At 49.0% G+C, this 19653-nt stretch overlaps 2 protein-coding genes across 4 annotated transcripts; both read right to left on the reverse strand.

Moving 5' to 3' along the window:
- Positions 1 to 48: 48 nt before the first annotated feature.
- On the reverse strand, positions 49 to 3991 carry LOC114768531 (bromodomain-containing protein 8-like; the record flags this gene model as incomplete). Its single annotated transcript, XM_028960883.1, has 12 exons — positions 3899 to 3991; positions 3330 to 3426; positions 2751 to 2820; positions 2410 to 2459; positions 2066 to 2188; positions 1912 to 1992; positions 1680 to 1744; positions 1161 to 1303; positions 911 to 1078; positions 525 to 612; positions 332 to 445; positions 49 to 230 (listed from the first exon to the last, which is right to left on the reverse strand). Coding segments are annotated over exons 1-12 (1200 nt in total), but the record flags the coding sequence as incomplete, so codon positions are not given.
- Positions 3992 to 11601: 7610 nt separating this feature from the next.
- On the reverse strand, positions 11602 to 19442 carry LOC114768399 (N-terminal kinase-like protein). 3 transcript variants are annotated; one of them, XM_028960660.1, is made up of 19 exons: positions 19258 to 19442; positions 17524 to 17664; positions 17372 to 17377; positions 17173 to 17295; positions 16873 to 17093; positions 16709 to 16799; positions 16469 to 16624; positions 16230 to 16388; positions 16046 to 16153; positions 15845 to 15958; positions 15611 to 15766; positions 15346 to 15534; positions 13846 to 13921; positions 13567 to 13770; positions 13243 to 13376; positions 13085 to 13165; positions 12686 to 13012; positions 12524 to 12602; positions 11602 to 12034 (listed from the first exon to the last, which is right to left on the reverse strand). In XM_028960660.1, the coding sequence occupies exons 1-19, from the start codon at positions 19363 to 19365 to the stop codon at positions 11910 to 11912; spliced, it is 2598 nt and encodes an 865-aa protein (XP_028816493.1). In that variant the 5' UTR covers positions 19366 to 19442; the 3' UTR covers positions 11602 to 11909. The 3 variants fall into 3 exon arrangements, with proteins under 3 accessions (XP_028816493.1, XP_028816492.1, XP_028816494.1); XM_028960659.1 differs by having other exon boundaries at positions 11609 to 12034; positions 12524 to 12605; XM_028960661.1 differs by lacking the exon at positions 17372 to 17377 and having other exon boundaries at positions 11618 to 12034; positions 12524 to 12605.
- Between the last annotated feature and the right edge of the window lie 211 nt (positions 19443 to 19653).

The following is a 19653-nucleotide window of genomic DNA, read 5'->3' on the forward strand; positions in this document are numbered from 1 at the left end:
CTGGACAAGGTGTGTGTGTGTGTGTGTGTGTGTGTGTGCGTGTGCTACCTTCTCCTCTATGATGGCAATGATGTCTCCTACTGTCTCCAGATCCAACTCGTCCCCCATGTATGAAACAGCCACCAGGTCCTCCTCCACCAGCACACCATCTCTGCTCTCTGCCGGAGGTGCAGCGGGGGTCTCCACCACGCCCACCTCAGCCCCACTGTCCACTGCCGCGTCCGCCGGCCCTACACACACCCGCGACGCCCCAAAGACCAGTCACGTTACTCAACGTGCACCTAGACCCTCGTACTGGACGCCAGCGGCGAGAACCCAGACAGTACTCCACCTGCGCCGGACGAGCTCAGCGGCGTCTGCTGGTCCACCGGCGGCTCTGCGTTGCCATGGTACGGTGGTTGGGTGTTAACCTCCAACAGACGAGAGAGCGTCGGTGCGTCCGAGACTGCGCAATAAATACAAATAAAAGGGGAGGCGTGGCCTAAAATACCCCATACCGCGGCGTGAATCTGAGCGCCCGTTACCTGCAGCTGTTACCGCTTGTCCGGCAGGAGCGGCGGCGTGAACCTCGACCCCGTTACTGAGGGCGGACGCTACCTCGCCCTCCACCACCTGAAAATGGCAGCATGTCGGCTACGATTACTCAACACAAATATGTGCGATGAAAGGAATAAAAATCTTGATGTTTAATTACAGTCAGAACTATCACAGCAGCTGCCACATTCTGAAAATACCAAAACAATAAAAATAATGGTAAACCAGTTCATTGGCAACGTGTGACTATTGCAAAAACAGTAAAGAAACTTGTCAATCATGTTTGTTAGATTAGATTTTGCACAGAAAACTGATCTATAAAAAGCTGCAGCGAGCAGTAATCCAAACAAGGCATCATGGGAAATGACTCCCTCACCACTCGAGCGTCAGCAGAAAGAAGGCTGCCCTTCTTCAGCAGCTCCGACAACAGAGGGGACGACGGCGGCGTGGCCTTCTGGGCGAGGAGCTTCTTCTGCGGAGACTCGTCCAGCGGCGCGTCTTTAGGGGGCGGGGCCTCGGGGGCGGCCATGAACACGGTCACACCCTGTGAATAAACAAGGGCGGGCCAAACGTTAAAAAAAGCCGCCTGTGCAGGAAGGCACGGGCTAGCGGGGCAGTTAACTCACGGCAGGGCTGGCGCAGGACTCCTCTGCCATGGGCTGGCTGGGATCGCCCGCGGGTGCCTCCTTGCCAGGGGAGCTGGAGCCCAGTGGAGAGCGGACACTGACGCTGGGCACCCTCTTTGGTGTGTTCTTGGCAGCCTGGCGAGCTGAGGGGGGAGAGAAGTGAGGATTTCTTCATGATTCAGCAGAAGAAATTCAAATGTGACCGAGAGATTCATGTAAATGAGATTCGTTTGCTTGAATCAAACTAAAGCTTTTTCCTCCTCCTGAGCGGTTCGTTTGGTTTGGTGTGAACACAGTAATCACACCAAGAGCCACAAAAAGAGGTGGTCTCCATTCAAATCAAATCCCAAACGGTTCTCGCGTGATCTGAAATTTTGGTTTGTTCAGAAGAAAATGATGCAACATTACAAACTCACCAAATCAGACTGATTCGGACCAAAGCAACCAGGTTCAGGTTGAAAAACTCACAATCAAACTATCCTGTCAACATAACTGGTTAAAATGGATCATGTTCTTCACCCTGATAGGCGACCTCTGTGGCCCTCTTCTTCTGCTCTGCTTCTTCCTCCTCCTGTTTCTTCTTTCTGCCAGAAAAAGCACCCCATTACACACACATTACTGAGGTCTACATGGAAAAGCCCTTTTAGGGTATTTCATGTGAGGGACATGAACATTGCTCATGAACGAGTCATGAAAAACATTCACACCGATACAAATATACTGGCAAGGAGGCGGAAAATAAAAACCGTACTGTTCGATTTCTCCCCACAGCTCCTCCAGTTTGAGGTCCATGTGACCGGCCTGAATTAGGTCTGCATCTTTTTTCAACTTCCTGCCAAACACACATCACTTAGAACAACGTCATGAACGAGAGATAATGTGATCACCAGATATATGGACGTTACCTGTATTTCTCCTGAGTGTCTTTAAGGATCCTCTTTAGTTCCTCAATCCTCTCAGCGGTCAGCCGACGAACAATCACGTCCTCGATGGTCTCCACCACCTCGCCCCTCTCCCCGCGCTTACGCCTGTAGGTACACAAAGCAAGAAACCTCAGTCCAGCCGGGACACGACATAATCAGCATGAAAGTTTCACTAGTTCACTGAAATGTGGAGAAATAAACTAGGCGATTCAATCAAATATGGAGATCATTGTCAAGGTGTTCAAAAAAACATAAAGGGAACAATTCGGTAGCAGTGCATCGTGCAGTCTCAAAAGAATTGTGCAGAAATTGATCAGGGTGCTCACTTGGGGGCTTCGGTGGTCTCCAGCAGTGCAGAATACTGGGAAGCACAGTGCTGCAGATGTGACAGAAAAGACAGAATTTAATTAACGCCATTAAACACATTGAGACTAACACTGCGGTTTGTGCATTAGAGCCGTGGCGTGATTTAAACGCATGCATGTACAAAACTGAAGTTCTTTAGATGAATGAAGTATACAAAAATGACAATGGCAAACACAACAAAGTGCAAGCAGTATTAACAAACACCATGCATGGGGCTCCAGAAAACTCCACTTGACATTTACAGCATTTAGCGGACCAGGCTATCAGGTTGCACTCAGCTGTCTTTCACGGTTAGACTTACTTTCTGGGAAAACCAATCAGGCGGCCGCCCCGGCTCTGAAAATGGCTTGATGGCTCTACTGACCGACACCCTGTAGAACCACAACAGCACAAGTCAATAGTGGCCATCCCAAGGAATGCTGGAGTGAATACGGAGCCATTTCGGAACTAGAGCGGTCGAGAATCCAGGACATGACCAGAATAATGTTCCTGCACTCCCATAACTGCAACAGCTTCATCCCACGGGCCACCAGACACACACGCACTCGCTCTCTTATATTCAGAACATCTCTCTATTACAGCAGTTTTTATATTGTTACCAATTACACCGGTTTTTACCGCTGTCTGTCGTCTACATGTTTTTTTGTTACATTTACAGCATTTATCAGACGCCCTTATCCAGAGCGAATAACAATCAGTAGTTACAGGGACAGTCCCCCCCTGGAGACACTCGGGGTTAAGTGTCTTGCTCAGGGACACGATGGTAGTAAGTGGGGTTTGAACCTGGGTCTTCTGGTTCATAGGCGAGTGTGTTACCCACTAGGCTACTAACACCCATGTCACCTAACGTTGTTTAAATGTTCCGGTTCTGGACATTTACCAGTTCTGGTCTCCACTCCTCATGACCGAAGAGGCAAGGCACAGTTTCTCCCGGACCGACCATGGCTCCGTGGGGCCGAGGGACAACAGCTTGTGTTCTGCACAGAGAAACAAGTACAAACAGCATTAACACCCAAATTCTCACACAGAAACTAGCAACGACCCACAACATCCGGTACAGATGATCGTAGCAGCGGCTGCAGCGAGGTGGAAATAAATAATATTTATAGCACAATAAATAATAATAGCACAAGCTAACGCTAACCGACGGTAGCTAATGCAGAAACATGAGGGGTTTGGCGTTTCGTTTTCCTCTCAGCGCTCGATATGGCCATAAAAACCATGAATTAAACCATACATTCTTCAGATTACGTTTTAATAATAGATTGCGGAGCTCTGGTTCATCCTAACTACACTATTGTTAGCAAGAAGCTAATGCTAGCTTTGCAAACGGAGCCACAGCAGATATTCGCCTCGTCTTATTCAACCACTCGCTTCTTATGCTTCCAATGTTGTATTTTCGGACATTACGTTCAACCAAACGCCGCGAAACGGATGAAATGTACCCACTTCCCACGCCGCCCGACATTTCCTCAAGAACACTTAAACAGGAGGCCACGGAAAACGAATCGGATCCACTCGGACGGTTTTGACAGTTACACAGTTTCCACTGGGTGTTACATCAAACGTCCTCCGCCGCCAGCGGACTTTACGTTCATGTTGCTACGCGAGCAAGTTTGAATATTAAGATATTAAAACGTTCAGTTTGATTTTTTTTTCGGTGGTTTGCAGTGTCTGTGTTATTTACATTTAAGGCATTTGGCAGACGCCCTTATCCAGAGCGATTTACAACTTGACTCGTTATGGACACGGTAACACGGCGAATCTGTAATTTTATTTAATCTATTACAGTGCTGTTCACCGGGCGGTTTGGAACCGCTGGAATCCCAGCGTCTAATCCTGCGATGGATAAATGCGGGACAGAAAAATGACCGATTTTACATTCCAAAAGGCCAAATCAATGACGCCATTATGTTAGATGAGCGGATTGAAGACGTTGCACATGTACACGTGGCTTATTGGCCACCTTCATGAATCGATTATAATAGTGATATGTTTAATCATCTTAATTTTGCTAGAGATTCGAATGTTTATATGGAAATGTGTGTTTGTCGGCCCACTGAATGAAATTAGGATTTCTGTAAAGACTCCTTTTCTCGGAAAACAAAGGAAGATTCCACGACGCATGCGCACTGGTTCGCGCACTGCGGCGTAGGGGAAGTAGAGCCGGCTCTAAATCCGGCTGCGACCGGTCTGGCCGGAGGCGTCAGGCACCGGAATTCCTCCGCGCCGCATTTGGCCACGTCCGTCACGTCCGCTGTTTTTATTTGAAAATTAAGTTTTTATTCACTTACGTTCGTTCCCCAGGCGCACTTTCTTCGACCCACACGTGGAAATGTTACTAGCACAAAATATAAAATGGTGTGTTATAGTTATTTGTTTCTTATAAATGAATAAACGAAATAAGTAAAATGATTCGACAGGTTTCATTTCTTCAAATTGAATCAATGAAAGAGCAAAATTAGCCAAAACTAATTCACGACCCCACTTAGGTCACAAGAAAACTTTAAACATAGCGTTAGTGTAAATATTGACTAAATGGACCATGTAAGTATACTTATATTAATGATATTTAAATTCATACTAGCGAATCGCTCGTGGTAAATCGTAAGGTTTAAGTCGCTTTTATGTGAGATTGTACTCCGAACAAACTGCGTTGTTCTCAAACAAAGGATCTACTTTTTTTCCTGCGCAAGGACGTGGCACTACCTCGCTTTGGGTTATAAAATCCCGAGGTCGGGCGCTGACGGTCACACCATTTCTGCGCTGCTGCAGGGCTCTTTCGATGCGTAACGTAAATTTCTTCTTCAAAGGCACTTTGAGTTTTTCCTTTGTTCTTTTAATTTATTCCGTGAAACTTTAAGAAATGGTGTTTAATCCTTTGTTTGATATGCCTTTTATTATTGTACTTCCAGTCAGACTAGTTCTTACTAGAAGACGTGTTTGTTGCGTTTTGTCTCGAGTTATGTCGTTTTTATAGGCATATGTTGAAGATTTCATACCGCTTTTTTGTTAGTAGTACTGAAGTCGTAGTTTTGTACATGTTTGTTTTTTTAGCTGATTATCCAGTTTTGTGATAAGACCAGTGGAGTTTTCAGTGAGATTTTATTTTTTATATATATATAGTTAAGACCATAGACCTGATTTGTGTTTTAAGTATAGTCTAGTATTCCGTTTAGTCGTTGTAAGTCGCCATATATGGAGGCAGAGGTTCAGGAATGTTCTGGAAGCCGCGGTCGCGACCTGTTAAAATGGCGCCGGGCTAAATGTGGCGCAGTTAGACGCCCAGCTACATGGGCGTTCGACGGCTCCTGAAGACGGCCATCTCGCCTCGTCTGGTACCTCCGGATCCATTTCAGGAAGAATCGGCGTCGTCTGTTTCAGCGTTTTGGTGACGTCACGTGTTACGTAACCGCGGAGTTGAATTGGACTGAGTCACTTCGATCCTGTCAGAAAGATGGACTTAGTCGTTAGTGGTGTCAGAGGACGGGAGGAAGTCGGGGAGAAGAGGAGGAGGATGATGATGATGAAGAGGAGGAGGAGGGAGCAGGGCTTCGCCAGGCAGAGTAGTCGATCCTTCAGCACCTGATTGGCCGGTCCAGAGTAGCCATGGCAACCATCAGTGATCCTGGGTGGAGGGGGCGTGGTTTGTATGTTTGGTAGAGACGTATCGGCCTTCCACCACGCCAGTCCGACCTTCTTCATTCCCTCTTGCTCGCGAAATTGTTTTTCTCTTTCAGGCGAGGCGGTTTTAAAGACGCGTGTGTTACCTGGCCTTGTCGGCCGCGCCCATTCTCCTCCGGGGTGGTGCAGGGGAGATGTCCACACCGCCGGGACAAGGCATTCAACAGCCCCCGTTCGCGTTCAGTAGATTCTCCAGAAGCCTACATCCACAGATGAGCTTTATTGGTCTCGTAAAGGCCCACAGCGCCACCTACAGTAAAGCTGAGGCGAGCCACGGTTCTGGTAAAAGTGATGTTTCTGCATGTTTACCTCCAAATGAAGAAGAACTTTTTAAGGCCTTGGCCTTCACTTATTTAATAGAAAAAGACTATCTTTGTATTATTTTGCAAAAACATCAAATTGTAATGCTTGGTTAAAAAAAAAACAAAAAAAAAACTTTGCCTTGTAGTGGGGCTGAGGGTGGGGTCAAAACGCATTTTTCCCCCCCGAGTTCTTTCCAACAGGCACAAGTCAGGAACCCCTCCGATAAGGATTGGTGTAGTGAGAAGCGTTGTTAAGTTCGATTCCTGCCACAGTGATTGGGAACTCCTGGCTCACGGATTCAGCTAGAATGTTACTGGGGTATTTGGTTTTTGAATATGAATCTGTACTTGAATTCTTGGCTACTGTTGTCATGTGGGGGTGCGGGGGGGGTCAACTTAACACACATCTGTTCCTAGACTTCACAGCTCCCGTTTAAAGGAAAAAGCACCAGAGGCTTAGTTCGACCGTGACCCATCCACAGATGGACAGATGATCCTTTTAACCATAGTGCATCATGGGAGCCCACTTCACTGGCGTAGTATGAGGCAAGGGATTCAAAGGGGATCTTCCACGTGTGCCTTTCGCTTTGGTATTTGCCCAAGAATACGTTAAAATGGAAACGTAGATGATATGGAGGCCCTGTGATGAGTATGAGATGGGGGATTTCGGGGCTGGGACTGTTTTAACTACGACTCTTCTAGATGATCAAAAAAACCCCTGAAGGAACACTTCCACTTGACCCCTTACCTACACCGACGCCAGGAGTCACGGGTATTGTAAGCGCTGTGCAAACAAAATAACTGTAACATCATACTTTGTGTGAAATCACTCAATTTTGTGCTGATGTCTGGGTGGGCTCAACTTTTCTCGGGGTGGTATCGTGCCTGTGTCTTCTGTCCTTTACATTTTTCCAGTATGCCGTCCCTCCGAGTGTTCTCAGACCAGTCCGCAGAACAGGAGATCTTGTGCTGTCTATACAGAATTGATTTAAAAATCCAGCTGCTATTGGTCACGTAAGGTTGTCCCATTATTCCTGCCTGTGTAAAACAGTGTCCTGTTTTATGTAAACAGAGTTTTCATGTGTGTTGTATCCCTTATGGTCTGTATTTTGGGCAGGGGGGGGGATGAGTTGTCGTCTTTATGCTTTTTCAGGAAGGTGTGAGCTTGCGGCTTTTGTTAAGAACATGAGATGAACCCAAAGATTGACTGCAGCTCTTAACCAAAAGTGGATTTGACACCAGATAAGTTAAAATATGAAGGCGCTATAATGGAAAAATAGGTTTGTTAAATATTCACACTGTGAAGTCTCCTGGTACAGTTAGTTTGTATGTTTAAACACGTACATTTTTAAAAGCCCCATATTGTGGTTTTTGTGATGTATTTTTGTTTTTTTTTGGAGGAGGGGCATTTTTTTTGTGCTTTTTCAGGATATAGGGTTTCACAAGGGGAAGCTGAGGTGGATTTGAACGTGGATGAAATCAGTCATGAAGGTTGATTTTTAAAGTAATATGGGAGTAACATAAACTGGTTTTGACTAGTCTGTTTTCTTAAACCCTATTTAATGGTAAATGTAAAATTTGTACCTGCAGTAAATAAATGTGTGGTTATGTTTTGAATCCCACTTCTGGTATGTATTTGTTTTTGGGCTCTCTTTGGGGGGGGGTACATTTTCTTGTGCTTTTTCAGGAAGGTGGGTGGTTCACAGCTCTCATTTAGGAGCGCGAGATGAACGCAGGAGGATTAAGGCGTCTGACAATTCAAGCGTTATTCCCGCAGTTGAGTGGTTTAGTCTTGATTTTTTGCTGTAAAATTTGGACCATAAATATATTTTGTCCTCCCAAGTTAAACGTAGAAGTGATTGCTTGCTGTGAGTGTTATGGGTGTGGGGGCTCTGGATTTTTGATCTTTCAGAATAAATGCGCTCCTGTGAAGATTCACCGTCTGTCCCAGGATGTGTCGTGACCGCAGGAGTTGGCCTGGCCTTTTGTGCTGATCTCGACAGGCAGGAGCAGTTGAACTCTTGATCACTTCATCGTCTTTACGCCGGCCTGTGCAACTGTGCAGGACCGCTTAAATGAATGGCATCATTTATTTTGCTTTGCAAATGCATAGCAGTTTGGTTGATCATGCAACTGTGTGATCAACGGAAGGTCACGCAAATGTGTGACTTCTTCTTTTAAACGTGTGTAGCCTTGTGAAATGTTTGGGTCGGAGGGTTTTCTGGGGTTCTTTACCCTTTCAGATAAATCCTCCAAGCTGCGACGCGCAAACGAAGTCCTGCTTACATGAAGTGCAGTGTAACAGGTCGTCTTTCCTTTTCCCCTCATCTTACATTAATCCTCATCTAGTTGAGCTAGTTCTGGTTCCATTGCTGCCTGAACCCCTTGGCTTTATGGTTCCACTACTGTTTTGCTTTGCACTTGAGGTTTGTACGTGCGATTTGGTGTGTGTGTGTTGTGTGTAGTTTCTTTTTCAGACCACTCATCTATCCCAACTTCCATTTGCAACTGCACCTGAAAGCAAGGCTGTGGGAAGCTGTCTGACTGCTGAGCAAATGATTGAGTCGTCCAAACTGAACACGCCAAACCCAGTTTCTGTCCTGCGCTTGAGCTTAGGCCACACCTCTTCCTGTCTTCGCTTCCTTTTATTTTTGTGGGTCAGATTGTCGCAGGGAACACAACCCAGTCTGTCTTGTGCATCTTCTTGGAGATCCCCTCTTCTAACTTGAGCATCAGTCTGCTATGTTCTTGGTGTAGTAAGTCTCTCAAATCAATTTAATTCTTGGGTTTATGTGTCTAAATGTAACCTCAATGACTGCATGTATCTGCTTGGCAAAGTACAGATTAATTTTTTTGCAATATAAAATATGACTAGCATCACAACCCACTGGGGATACTGTTTGGGGGGGAAGAGTTTCTTTCTCTTTCTTTTTCAGATACTCTTGGTCCTTTTAATCACACCTAGTTACAGAGCTTTTTGGATGTTGGCTATAACTGGACGAACGCCTTCCCCGTATTAACTTCTTGAGAGCGTCACTTCCGTGGTGCTGGTTCATGTTTGGCAAGTCCACAGTGGATTTTGGGGTCGGGTGGGTGGGTGGGATAAATCTGTGTCTTCTCGTTTCAGCTGCAGAACTTTTTAAAACTTCAATCATCGTTGTAAATGACTGCCCGAAGATCGTGGTGATAACCTTAACGATAGTGGAGCGTTCTTACTGTAATGGTGGAGGATGATGTGCCGGGGAGTGGGGGCAAGAAATTCCAGTAGTTCCCTTCTGTTCCACACAGACCCCCGTAGGTGAAGAGCCGATGACCCGTAGATGAACACGATTGCACACCTGAAGAGTTGGGCAGGAAGTACTTCTGAGTAGCACCATCTTGATTGTTATTCTGAGGGAGGGGAGTGGGTGGGGGGGCTGAATTACTGTCTCTTTCCCCTGTTTTTTGTTGCAGCGTAAAAGCCACGGTGCATCAGGTTTTCAACTTCCAAGTGTAGCTGGCGTTCCTACAGGAAGATCCCTGCTTGGGAAGTGGTGGGGGTGTAGCGAGTTGTGTGGCCGTGGTGCCGTAGTTTCGTGGAAAACCAGCAGCAGCAACAGGTTTTTCTTTTTTCCTGGGGGAGCAAACCTCCGTTTGTTTCTCCAGGTTTTGCTTTTTGTCCTGCAGCCCAAAAAAAAGCAAAAGGCTCCGGTTGCGGCACTCCTGACCTTCAGGACGGGGTTCGACTCCCTGCGGCGTCCTTGCTTTTTCCGGCTGCTGTTCGTGTGCTGGTCAGTAGGGCGAAGGCAGAATACGATTACAGGAAGTTGGGGATGAGATTCATGTTGGGGATGAGTAGGGGATTCTGCTGGTATGTTGGGAGGAGGATGTGGAGGAAGAGTGACCAGGCAGGAGGGGGGAAAAGGATCAAGTATGAGGTTGATTTATGTGAGCGAGGACCTGGGGAATCTGCTGTTGCCGCCGGTCACGGTGAGATTAGTACTCAACTTTTTTCCATATAACCTGCGGGGTACCAGTTATAAGACCATGTCAACAGTACACTGGTATTAATGACACTTGGCCATGGACCCGACCAAACATACAAAACACCGTACGTTGGGGGGTGGATGGGTCAGAAACAAAAGCAGGGGTACGTTGTGGGAACCCTCAGAAAAGCACACTGACTCTACACAACGTCAGTAGCTACAGAGGAGGGGAAAAGTGCGGTGGATTTATAATCCCACGTAAAAAAAAAAAAGCTGCTCGCTTGTCCAGTTTGCGATCAATAGTCCCAGTGATCCCTCTTTGCGATCGATGGACGCCGTCTGTGTGCCCACGGCTCTGCCCGTTCCATCAGTCCATCCAGCCTGGTGGGGTTGTCTCCATTTCACCAGGGCCACGCCTAATCCAATCGGCTAGAGTCCTGGCATCACTGTTCCGAATAGGCACACTGTCCTCCATTTCTCCCACCCGTCCATCATGGACCCAGCAGCAAACGTTCCGGCAGGACACTCGGGATCTCCTGCTCCTGGATTTACGCCTCGATGGATCGTGTTGGGAGACCAGGTGATCACATCCATGATTTTAGTTGTTCGCAGAGCAACTCTCTCAAAGACCGTAACACGGAGTTAAACGACAAGTTCTGTGGACGCAGAATGAAACGTTTCACCTGGATGACTGAGACTCTTTGCAGAAAGTGATTGTCATTGTGATGCACTGCGGCACAGCACACACTGCACGCAATGAAATGTGTCCCCTGCATTTAACACCTTGCCGCTGCGGGAATCCGAACCTTCGGCAACCTTCTGATTACGGGGCCGCTTCCTCAACCGCTGGGGCCCCCACTGCAGGAGGAGCGAGAGCGACACGTCCGAGCCAGAGACAACATGAAGGAAGGAAGCTCTTCAGTTTTTACTATTACTAACTTTACCAACTATTCCAAAAGTGCTTTACCGTTTCTAGTTTTTAATAAAGTTGTGTTCAACTTGTCAAGTTTTTTTTTTTTTTTTTTTTTGTCCCCACATGGTGTGAATTGTCCCATAAACATGTTTAAATTCGTGTATTAATCTGACTGTCTGGAGTTTTCCATAAGAAGATAAACCTTTATTAGGGCTGCAAACATTCGCTCGTACGTTCACTGCATTTGACCGCTTCTCTTCAGCAGAAGCCAGTGAGTCTCGCCTCCATCCAGAAAAACGAACGTTATTTGTGCATCAGGTCATTTGAAGTTCTCCATAGATTTATTATATTTACAGACATAAAAAAAAAAAAAGTAATTGATCGTGTAACAACTCCAACAAACGTGCCTAAATGCCACCGTAACACATTCTACCGTCATCCTTGCATAATACAAATAAAACGTGTACCGGGTCAAATAGTCTTTAAGGATTCTTAAAAGCCTGACGGGCTCTTTAAGGCGTGGTCCTCCAACACAACCAGGAAGTCTGTTCACGGCCCGGTCCAGCAGCAGCCTGGAAACGAACTCCTTCGTCTCCTCAGTCCAGTTTACGGGTCCCCAGCTTCAGCGGACCCCTCACCGCCTTGCGCTCCGCCCGTTTGGCCTCGAGCTCCTTCCTCCGCTCCTCTCGTTTCTTCTTGGCTTGTTCTGCCTTGCTGAGGCCTGTTGGAAAGAGGAATTAAATCTAAATTAAATCCTAAATTCAGGAATTTAAATAGTGGAGTCTGAAAGGAGGACAGAGGACAGTGTGACATTTTCACTTAATCGCGGCAACGTGGCATAACACACGTTATTTTTTACATCATTTACCAGACGTCCTTATCCAGAGCGACTTACAATCAGTAGTTACAGGGACAGTCCCCCCCCTGGAGACACTCAGGGTTAAGTGTCTTGCTCAGGGACATGATGGTAGTAAGTGGGGTTTGAACCTGGGTCTTCTGGTTCATAGGCGAGTGTGTTACGCGCCAGGCTACTAACACCCTGTAGTTACAGGCACAGTCCCCCCCTGGAGACACTCAGGGTTAAGTGTCCTGCTCAGGGACATGATGGTAGTAAGCGGGATTTGAACCTGGATCTTTGTCAACGTGGCCATTTTTCCCATGTAAAATGAGGACGTTCCCTGTATGGGGTAAACTGGTCAGCGTTACAGACCTGGTTCCCCGTCCAGAGACTCCCAGTTGTCCTCTGCGCCCCAGTCTCCGGCAGAATCGGCCCCCCAGCCGTCATCAGCCTTCTGTCCACAGGAGGAAAAAACAGTCAGCATTTCGAGGTTACAGGAACACCAGACATTCTTCTTATGTCCCTCGTCCTCACCGCGGCCGCTGTTCTCTGGGAAACACTGGAAAGGACGTCGCTCTGTGTCTTCGTCCCCATAGAGTCCCAGTTGTACTCGCTGGCCAACCGGACGCCCTTCCGGCCTGAGCTGGGTGAGCCCTTACTGGCTGAGGAGGCGGCCATGTTGTTTCTTGTTGTTGGGGTGAAACTGTCTCCCAAACCTCCTTCCTTGTCCCAGTCACTCCCCCAGCCTTCATCCGCTGGTGAACTTTGACCTTGGCCATCTGCATCTTTCTCATTGGACCAGTTGTCATCAGCGTCCCAACCCGAGCTCCAATCAGGGTCCTGCTTTTTCATGTGGCTCATCTGCGAAACGAAGTGATCAGTAACCGTCAGAACAACCAAAGCGCCCCAGACGCCCAGCTGCACCCCACTTACTCCTCTCTGGGTCTTCACAGCTGAGGACGCTGAGGACCAATCAGAGCTCCAGTCAGCTTCCTTCTGGGCCTTTTCATTTTCCTGTGAGAGGTTTAAACTGTGAACATTGTGGAATACATCACCAACACACAGGACACGGTGTCTTCTGAATGGATCACCTCAAGGCTGCCCCAGTCTTCATCCCAGCCATCTTCAGCTGCAGCTTCTTCTTCTTCTTCTTCTCTGCCATGTGAAGCTGCTAACTGGCCAGCTGGTGCACAAGTTGGATTTCTGGGAGCGTCCAGCTCGGGTCCTTCATGGATGAGATAACCAGACAACATTACTTGAGCCCCAGGTCACACCTTCACGTTTCTTCTACAGAACGTAGCCCTCAAATCCGCTTGTGGAGACAGATTTTGGGGCCACGTTCTGCATCAAACTGCATTGCAGCCCACAGTCATGTCCACAGAAGCACATTTTAAAGACTAGAACACCAGAACCACCTTCGTTTGAGCTGGACTCATCCATCGCGTGTGGAGCAGCTACAGGGGCGATGTTCTCCGGCGTGGCCCCCTCGGCCCCCGGCACTGCGCTCCGGGTCATGAGTTTGGAGGTCAGAGAGGAGACGCCGGTCACTGCCCATCCCGCCCAGGTGGCGGCGGACCCCGCCGCCGCGCCGCCGCCAGCGGACGAGGTCACGTCCTTCTCTGTGGAGCCCGCCGCAGTTCATCCAATTAGAACTTAGAACGGACATCTGGGCGGGGCTTCAAACAAATACGCACCGACTTCCGCCAGCGTGGACGGGTCCTCGGACACGGTCTCCAGTTTACTCAGGAAGCTCTTGATGGCTTTGAAGGCCTGCAAGACGAAGGGAACCTGTCATTTACATTTATATCTACAGCATTTACCAGACGCCCTCATCCTTTTATAAGTCAAGTGATCGTCACATGTGATACACAGCAGCATGGCACACGGTGCACACAGTGAAATGTGTCCTCTGTATTTAACCATCACCCTGAGTGAGCAGTGGGCACCATGACAGGCGCCCGGGGACCAGTTTATGGGGACGGTGCTTTGCTCAGTGGCACATCGGCGGACCGGGACTCGAACCAGCAACCTTCTGATTACGGGGCCACTTCCTTAACAGCTAGAACCACCACTGCCCCGGAGTGACTTACAGTCAGTAGTTACAGGGACAGTCCCCCCCTGGAGACACTCAGGGTTAAGTGTCCTGCTCAGGGACACGATGGTAGTAAGTGGGGTTTGAACCTGGGTCTCCTGGTTCATAGGCGAGTGTGTTACAACTAGGCTACTAACACCCCCTACGTCCCTACACGCCCGGAACGTTCTGCGGAAATGTCCGGGCCTTGCGCTTTCACTCCCTGGAATCCAACACACAGAGAAGGAGGAGGAGCTTCTTCCCGCAGGCTATCCGAGATGTCAACCACATCAACACTACATAGAACTCCAATACACTCCGGCACCTTCACTCTCAACCACTCTGGACAAAATCACTTATATATATGGGGCGATAAAAAAAAATTATCGCCGTTAATCTATTCACAAAGTTGTGTTGGGAGCTGGTCTATACTACGCAAGCTATTGTGCCGGAGTTACATGGTTACACTAGATTTATAAGTATATTTCTTCTTTCTTGTGTCTTTTATTTTCTTATTTTCTAAAGACTTTTATTTTGTTTTTGAGACCCGGTTTGCACTGTAGGAGGCGAGAACGAGTCTTCGATCTGTGAAATTACCACATCAAACGTGACCTGGTAACATGGATGCAGCTATTTAACTGAATAAACAGTTGGTAAACACAAGTACATCTTATTGAACATAATTTATCAGAGTAGAACAGCTTTCTGAAGCAGTTTGTGATGCATTTTGGAAACAGGAGATGAGCCCCTGGTCTAATGCGCCACCTGGCTTGAGAAACCCGTTCTCAAAGACTTACTTCTAGTCATTATTTGGGTAGCACACATATTCTCAATGCCTTCAGCAGAATTCAAATGAGCCATTTTAATCTAGATTAATCTAGATTAATCTCACAGCAATCTTGGAATTAATCTAGATTAAGAAAATTAATCTATATATATATATAATATATATATATTGTCTTTCACTCATTTGCACACCTTCACCCCACCTGTTACACCTATTTTATGTTAAAGACATAAAAGTGTAATATTTTGCTCACGTTTGCAGTATTTGCATGTTGGTTTTCATTTCGTGTACGACTGTGTACGTGACGAATAAAGTTTGAATTTGAACGTGACTGGCCTGGTCTCGCACGTTGCGGTCGGGGTCCACGGCGAGCGTGCAGAGCGTGGGCAGGACGCGCGCGGCGCACTCGGAGACGCTGTAGTAGTGGTGCGTGGCGGCGAAGCCGAGGACGCCCGCCGCGCGGGACGCGGGGAACGGGTCCTTGGTGGCGCGCGAGAAGGCGGAGCTCAGCACCCGCTGCCGCGTCTGTCGGGGGAGAGAAGCGTCAGACCGGGCGGCACGGCGACCCCCAGCGGCACGCGGCGGCGGAGGTGACGGTTACCGCCGGGTTGAGGTACGAGGCGATCTTGCCCAGGCACACGGTGGTGTTGCACCGGATGGGGCCCTGCTCGTCCCGGGCCTGCAGCCGGGCGAAGTGGCGCATCAGCTCCTGGTTCAGGTTCACCTCGTTCAGCTTGGGCGCCAGGAGGAGCATGGACTGCGGGGAGAGCGCGAGAGAACATCTCATACGTGCCGGGGCGGGGCGGGGCGGGGCGGCGGCGGGCGGCGCGGGTACCTTCACCGTCTGCTCCCGGATGGCGGGGTTGGTGTCGGTAAATCCATGGACGACATGAGGAAAGATCTGGGAATTGACCGCGGCTTCGTTCAGGTACTGAATGAACTGCTCCATCTGTGGCAGAGGAGAGAAACCTTCCAGCATCTCTAACTCAGGTGGAGCGGTGGAGATTCTCGCGGTGGAGATTCTCACGGTGGGTACCTGCTGCAGGAGCCGGATCCTCATAGCCCTGTCTGTAGAGGAGAACATCTTCACTATGACCGGAATGATCTTCTGCTGGTACTCCTCAGCAGAAAGGTACTTCCCCACCTGACACACACACACACTCACTCACACACTCGTCCTCCTGAACATGACACAGACCCGACATGGTAGAACCACCCACCTTGAAGAGCGGCGTGAGGACCACGGCCCCGGCGTTGCCGAACTCGAACGCGGTCAGCAGCTGAGGCAGGACCTTGTGTTTGCAGAAGTCCTCGGGGAAGGAGTCCAGGTTCTCGCTCAGGTCCTGGAAGAACCGCTGCTTCTCCGCCGCCTCCTTGATCTTCGGCAGGAGAAGGAGAAGGAGAATGGCGTGAGAGCGAGCCCCCGGATTCCGGCCTGAAAGGCGGTCCGGTTCTGTACCTGGATCTCCTCCAGGAACAGGTTGCTCTCCACGAAGCTGTTGCTGAGGAAGCCGCCGGGGGCGCGGCAGTTCTGAAGGAAGCGGGCCGGGTTGGGCCGGGCTTTGGGGTTCGCGCCAACCAGCTCGCAGTAATGAGGAACCAGCGGCTTCGGGATCTGGAAAGACACGGATCCACGTGGACATTCATGTGGAAGTTCAGGCAGGTACCTTCCGGAAGAACGTCTTGTACGCTGGGGCACCTTTCCAATCGTTCGCAGGGAAGAAGCCCGCGGCATCGGCCCGTTGAACACTTCCCATATCAGACATCCGAGACGCCACACGTCCCCGGACCTGACGGAGGGACAGGAGACAAACCAGTTTCGGAATCCGGCTGGAGACCGGATCCAGACCAGGTCCAACTCACCACTTCTCCCCGCCGCCGTCCGGGCCTTCGGGGGGCTCGTACTTCTCCAGCTCGGGGTCTACACTCCTCGCCGGAGCGGGAGGGGCGGAGTCGGCCTGCTGCGACGTCACGTGATCCAGGCCGCCAAGCTTCCATTCTCCTGCCCGGTCCACAAACACCGCCCACATTCCCAGGTTGTTATGGAGCAGCTGGCCGTCGTTCACCAGGAAACTCAGGGCTTTCTGGGAACGCCACAAAAACCGCTGACGAGAGGAACCGGACGTGCACGTCACGCGCGACTCCGCCCGGCGGCCCGCTTACCACGATCTGATGGAGACCCCAGGACACCTCCAGGTCCCCTGAGCCGCCCTTCTCCGCCCGGGTCTTCAGGTGGGCCGCGAGGGGCGTCACGGGCTCCGTCACCACGTAGATGCTCCTCTCCGTCTGGCGGGAGGAAGAAGAGCGTCAGTTCAGGGCCCGGCGGAGGACCGGCGCTGCTCTACGTTCCACCGACACTCACCTCACGCTGGGCAAGAACCCGCAGACGGGGGAAATACAGAAGAGGTTCAGAACAAATACCCGCCGGTTTTACCACGAACTAACACCATTAAATATACAGAAATACAACACGTCCTCCCCCCGGATCCACAAACACTTCCCCCGTTTTCTCACCTCTAGACCGTCCATGTAGGCCAGGATGTTGGGGTGTCTCAGCGTCTTCATGCGCTTGAAGGCGGCCTTGGCCAGGTGGGTCTGTTCTTCTGTTCCTGGTGGAACCTCGTACAGGAACACTGACACGGCTTCCCCTGTCGTCTGGTTTTCAGAAACACAGACCGCACACCATCATCATCACCACATCAAGACACCATCATGACCACCATCACCACATCAAGACACCACCATCACAATCATCACATCATGATACCACCATCACTTCATGATACCATAATCATCATCATCATCACATCAAGACACCATCACCACATCATGATACCATCAGACACCATCATCATCACAATCACATCATACCATCATCACATCAAGAAACCATCACCACATCATGATACAATCACCACATCAAGACACCATCATCACAATCACATAAAAAAACCATCATCACACCATCACCATCATCACATCAAGATACCACCATCACCACATCATGATACAATCATCACATCAAGACACCACCATCATCACATTATGATACTATTATCATCACCATCATCACATCATGATACCATCATCATCATCACCACATCAAGACACCATCACCACATCAAGACACCATCACAATCACATAAAGAAACCATCATCACACCATCACCATCATCACATCAAGATACCACCATCACCACATCATGATACAATCATCACATCAAGACACCACAATCATCACATTATGATACTATTATCATCACCATCATCACATCATGATACCATCATCACCATCATCACAACAAGACACCACCATCACAATAATCACATCAAGATACCACCATCATCACAATCACATCAAAAAACCATCATTATCACATCATGATACCATCACCACATCATACCACCATCACATCAAGACACCACCATCATCACTTCATGATACCATCATCATCACCATTATCACATCAAGACACCACCAGCATCACATCATGATACCATCATCACCACAATCATCACATCAAGATACCATCATCATCACATCAAGATACCACCATCACATCAAGATACCACCATCACATCAAGATACCACCATCAACACCATCAGACACCAATCACATCAAGACACCATCATGACACCATCATCATCACATCAAGACACCAAAACAATCATCACATCAAGACACCATCATCATCACGATACTATCATCACCACCATCATCATCAACACATCAAGACACCATCATCATCACGATACTATCATCACCACCATCATCATCAACACATCAAGACACCATCATCATAGGGTGCAAGTAGCCTAGTGGGTAACACACTCGCCTGTGAACCAGAAGTCCCAGGTTCAAACCCCACTTACTACCATCGTGTCCCTGAGCAAGACACTTGCCCCTGAGGGGGGACTGTCCCTGTAACTACTGGTTGTAAGTCGCTCTGGATAAGGGGGTCTGGTAAATGCTGGAAATGTAAAATCATCATCATCATCATCATCATCATTCCAGGTTTTATACCGGAACTTCCTGCTTGACGTGGCGACGCTCGGGCTACGTGGCCCGTTCAGAATCCTCCTTATTCCGCTCCTACAAACCCCTCCGTCTTTATTTCACTCCGGTTTCCTGACCCTCCCGCCGGCGGCCATGAACGCAGCTAAACGGCCTTATTTTCTGGGGTGTAAATAAAACGCGACGCCGCGGCCCGGAGCCCAGTGCTGGGCCGCTTTAAAGCCGCATTTACCTTCCTCCTCCCCCGGTGAAGGGTCCATATCCCGGAGCGCTCCTGGCTGTCGGGCAGAAGCTCGTAATTAAAGTCTTTAACGGGGTCCCGGGCGAAGAAAGACCACATCCTGGCCCGGCTGCTGGAGACGGCATGAAGCGATAATGGCGGCTGCAGGGACGCTCGCCGCCGCTGGGGGCGCAGAGAGCCGGAAGTACGGGGGTAGAGCCGGAAGTACGGGGGTAGAGCCGGAAGTACGGGAGAGAGGGAGGGAGGGACAGAGAGAGAGAGTGAGAGAGGAGAGGGAGAGAGAGAGGAGCTCTTGAAGCTCATCGAGAGAATGCCAAGAGTGTGCAAAGCAGTAATCAGAGCAAAGAAACTAGAATATAAAACATGTTTTCACTTATTTCACCTTTT

This window comes from Denticeps clupeoides, chromosome 18 (assembly GCF_900700375.1).
Source record: "Denticeps clupeoides chromosome 18, fDenClu1.1, whole genome shotgun sequence".
Taxonomy (NCBI): Eukaryota; Metazoa; Chordata; class Actinopteri; order Clupeiformes; family Denticipitidae; genus Denticeps; species Denticeps clupeoides.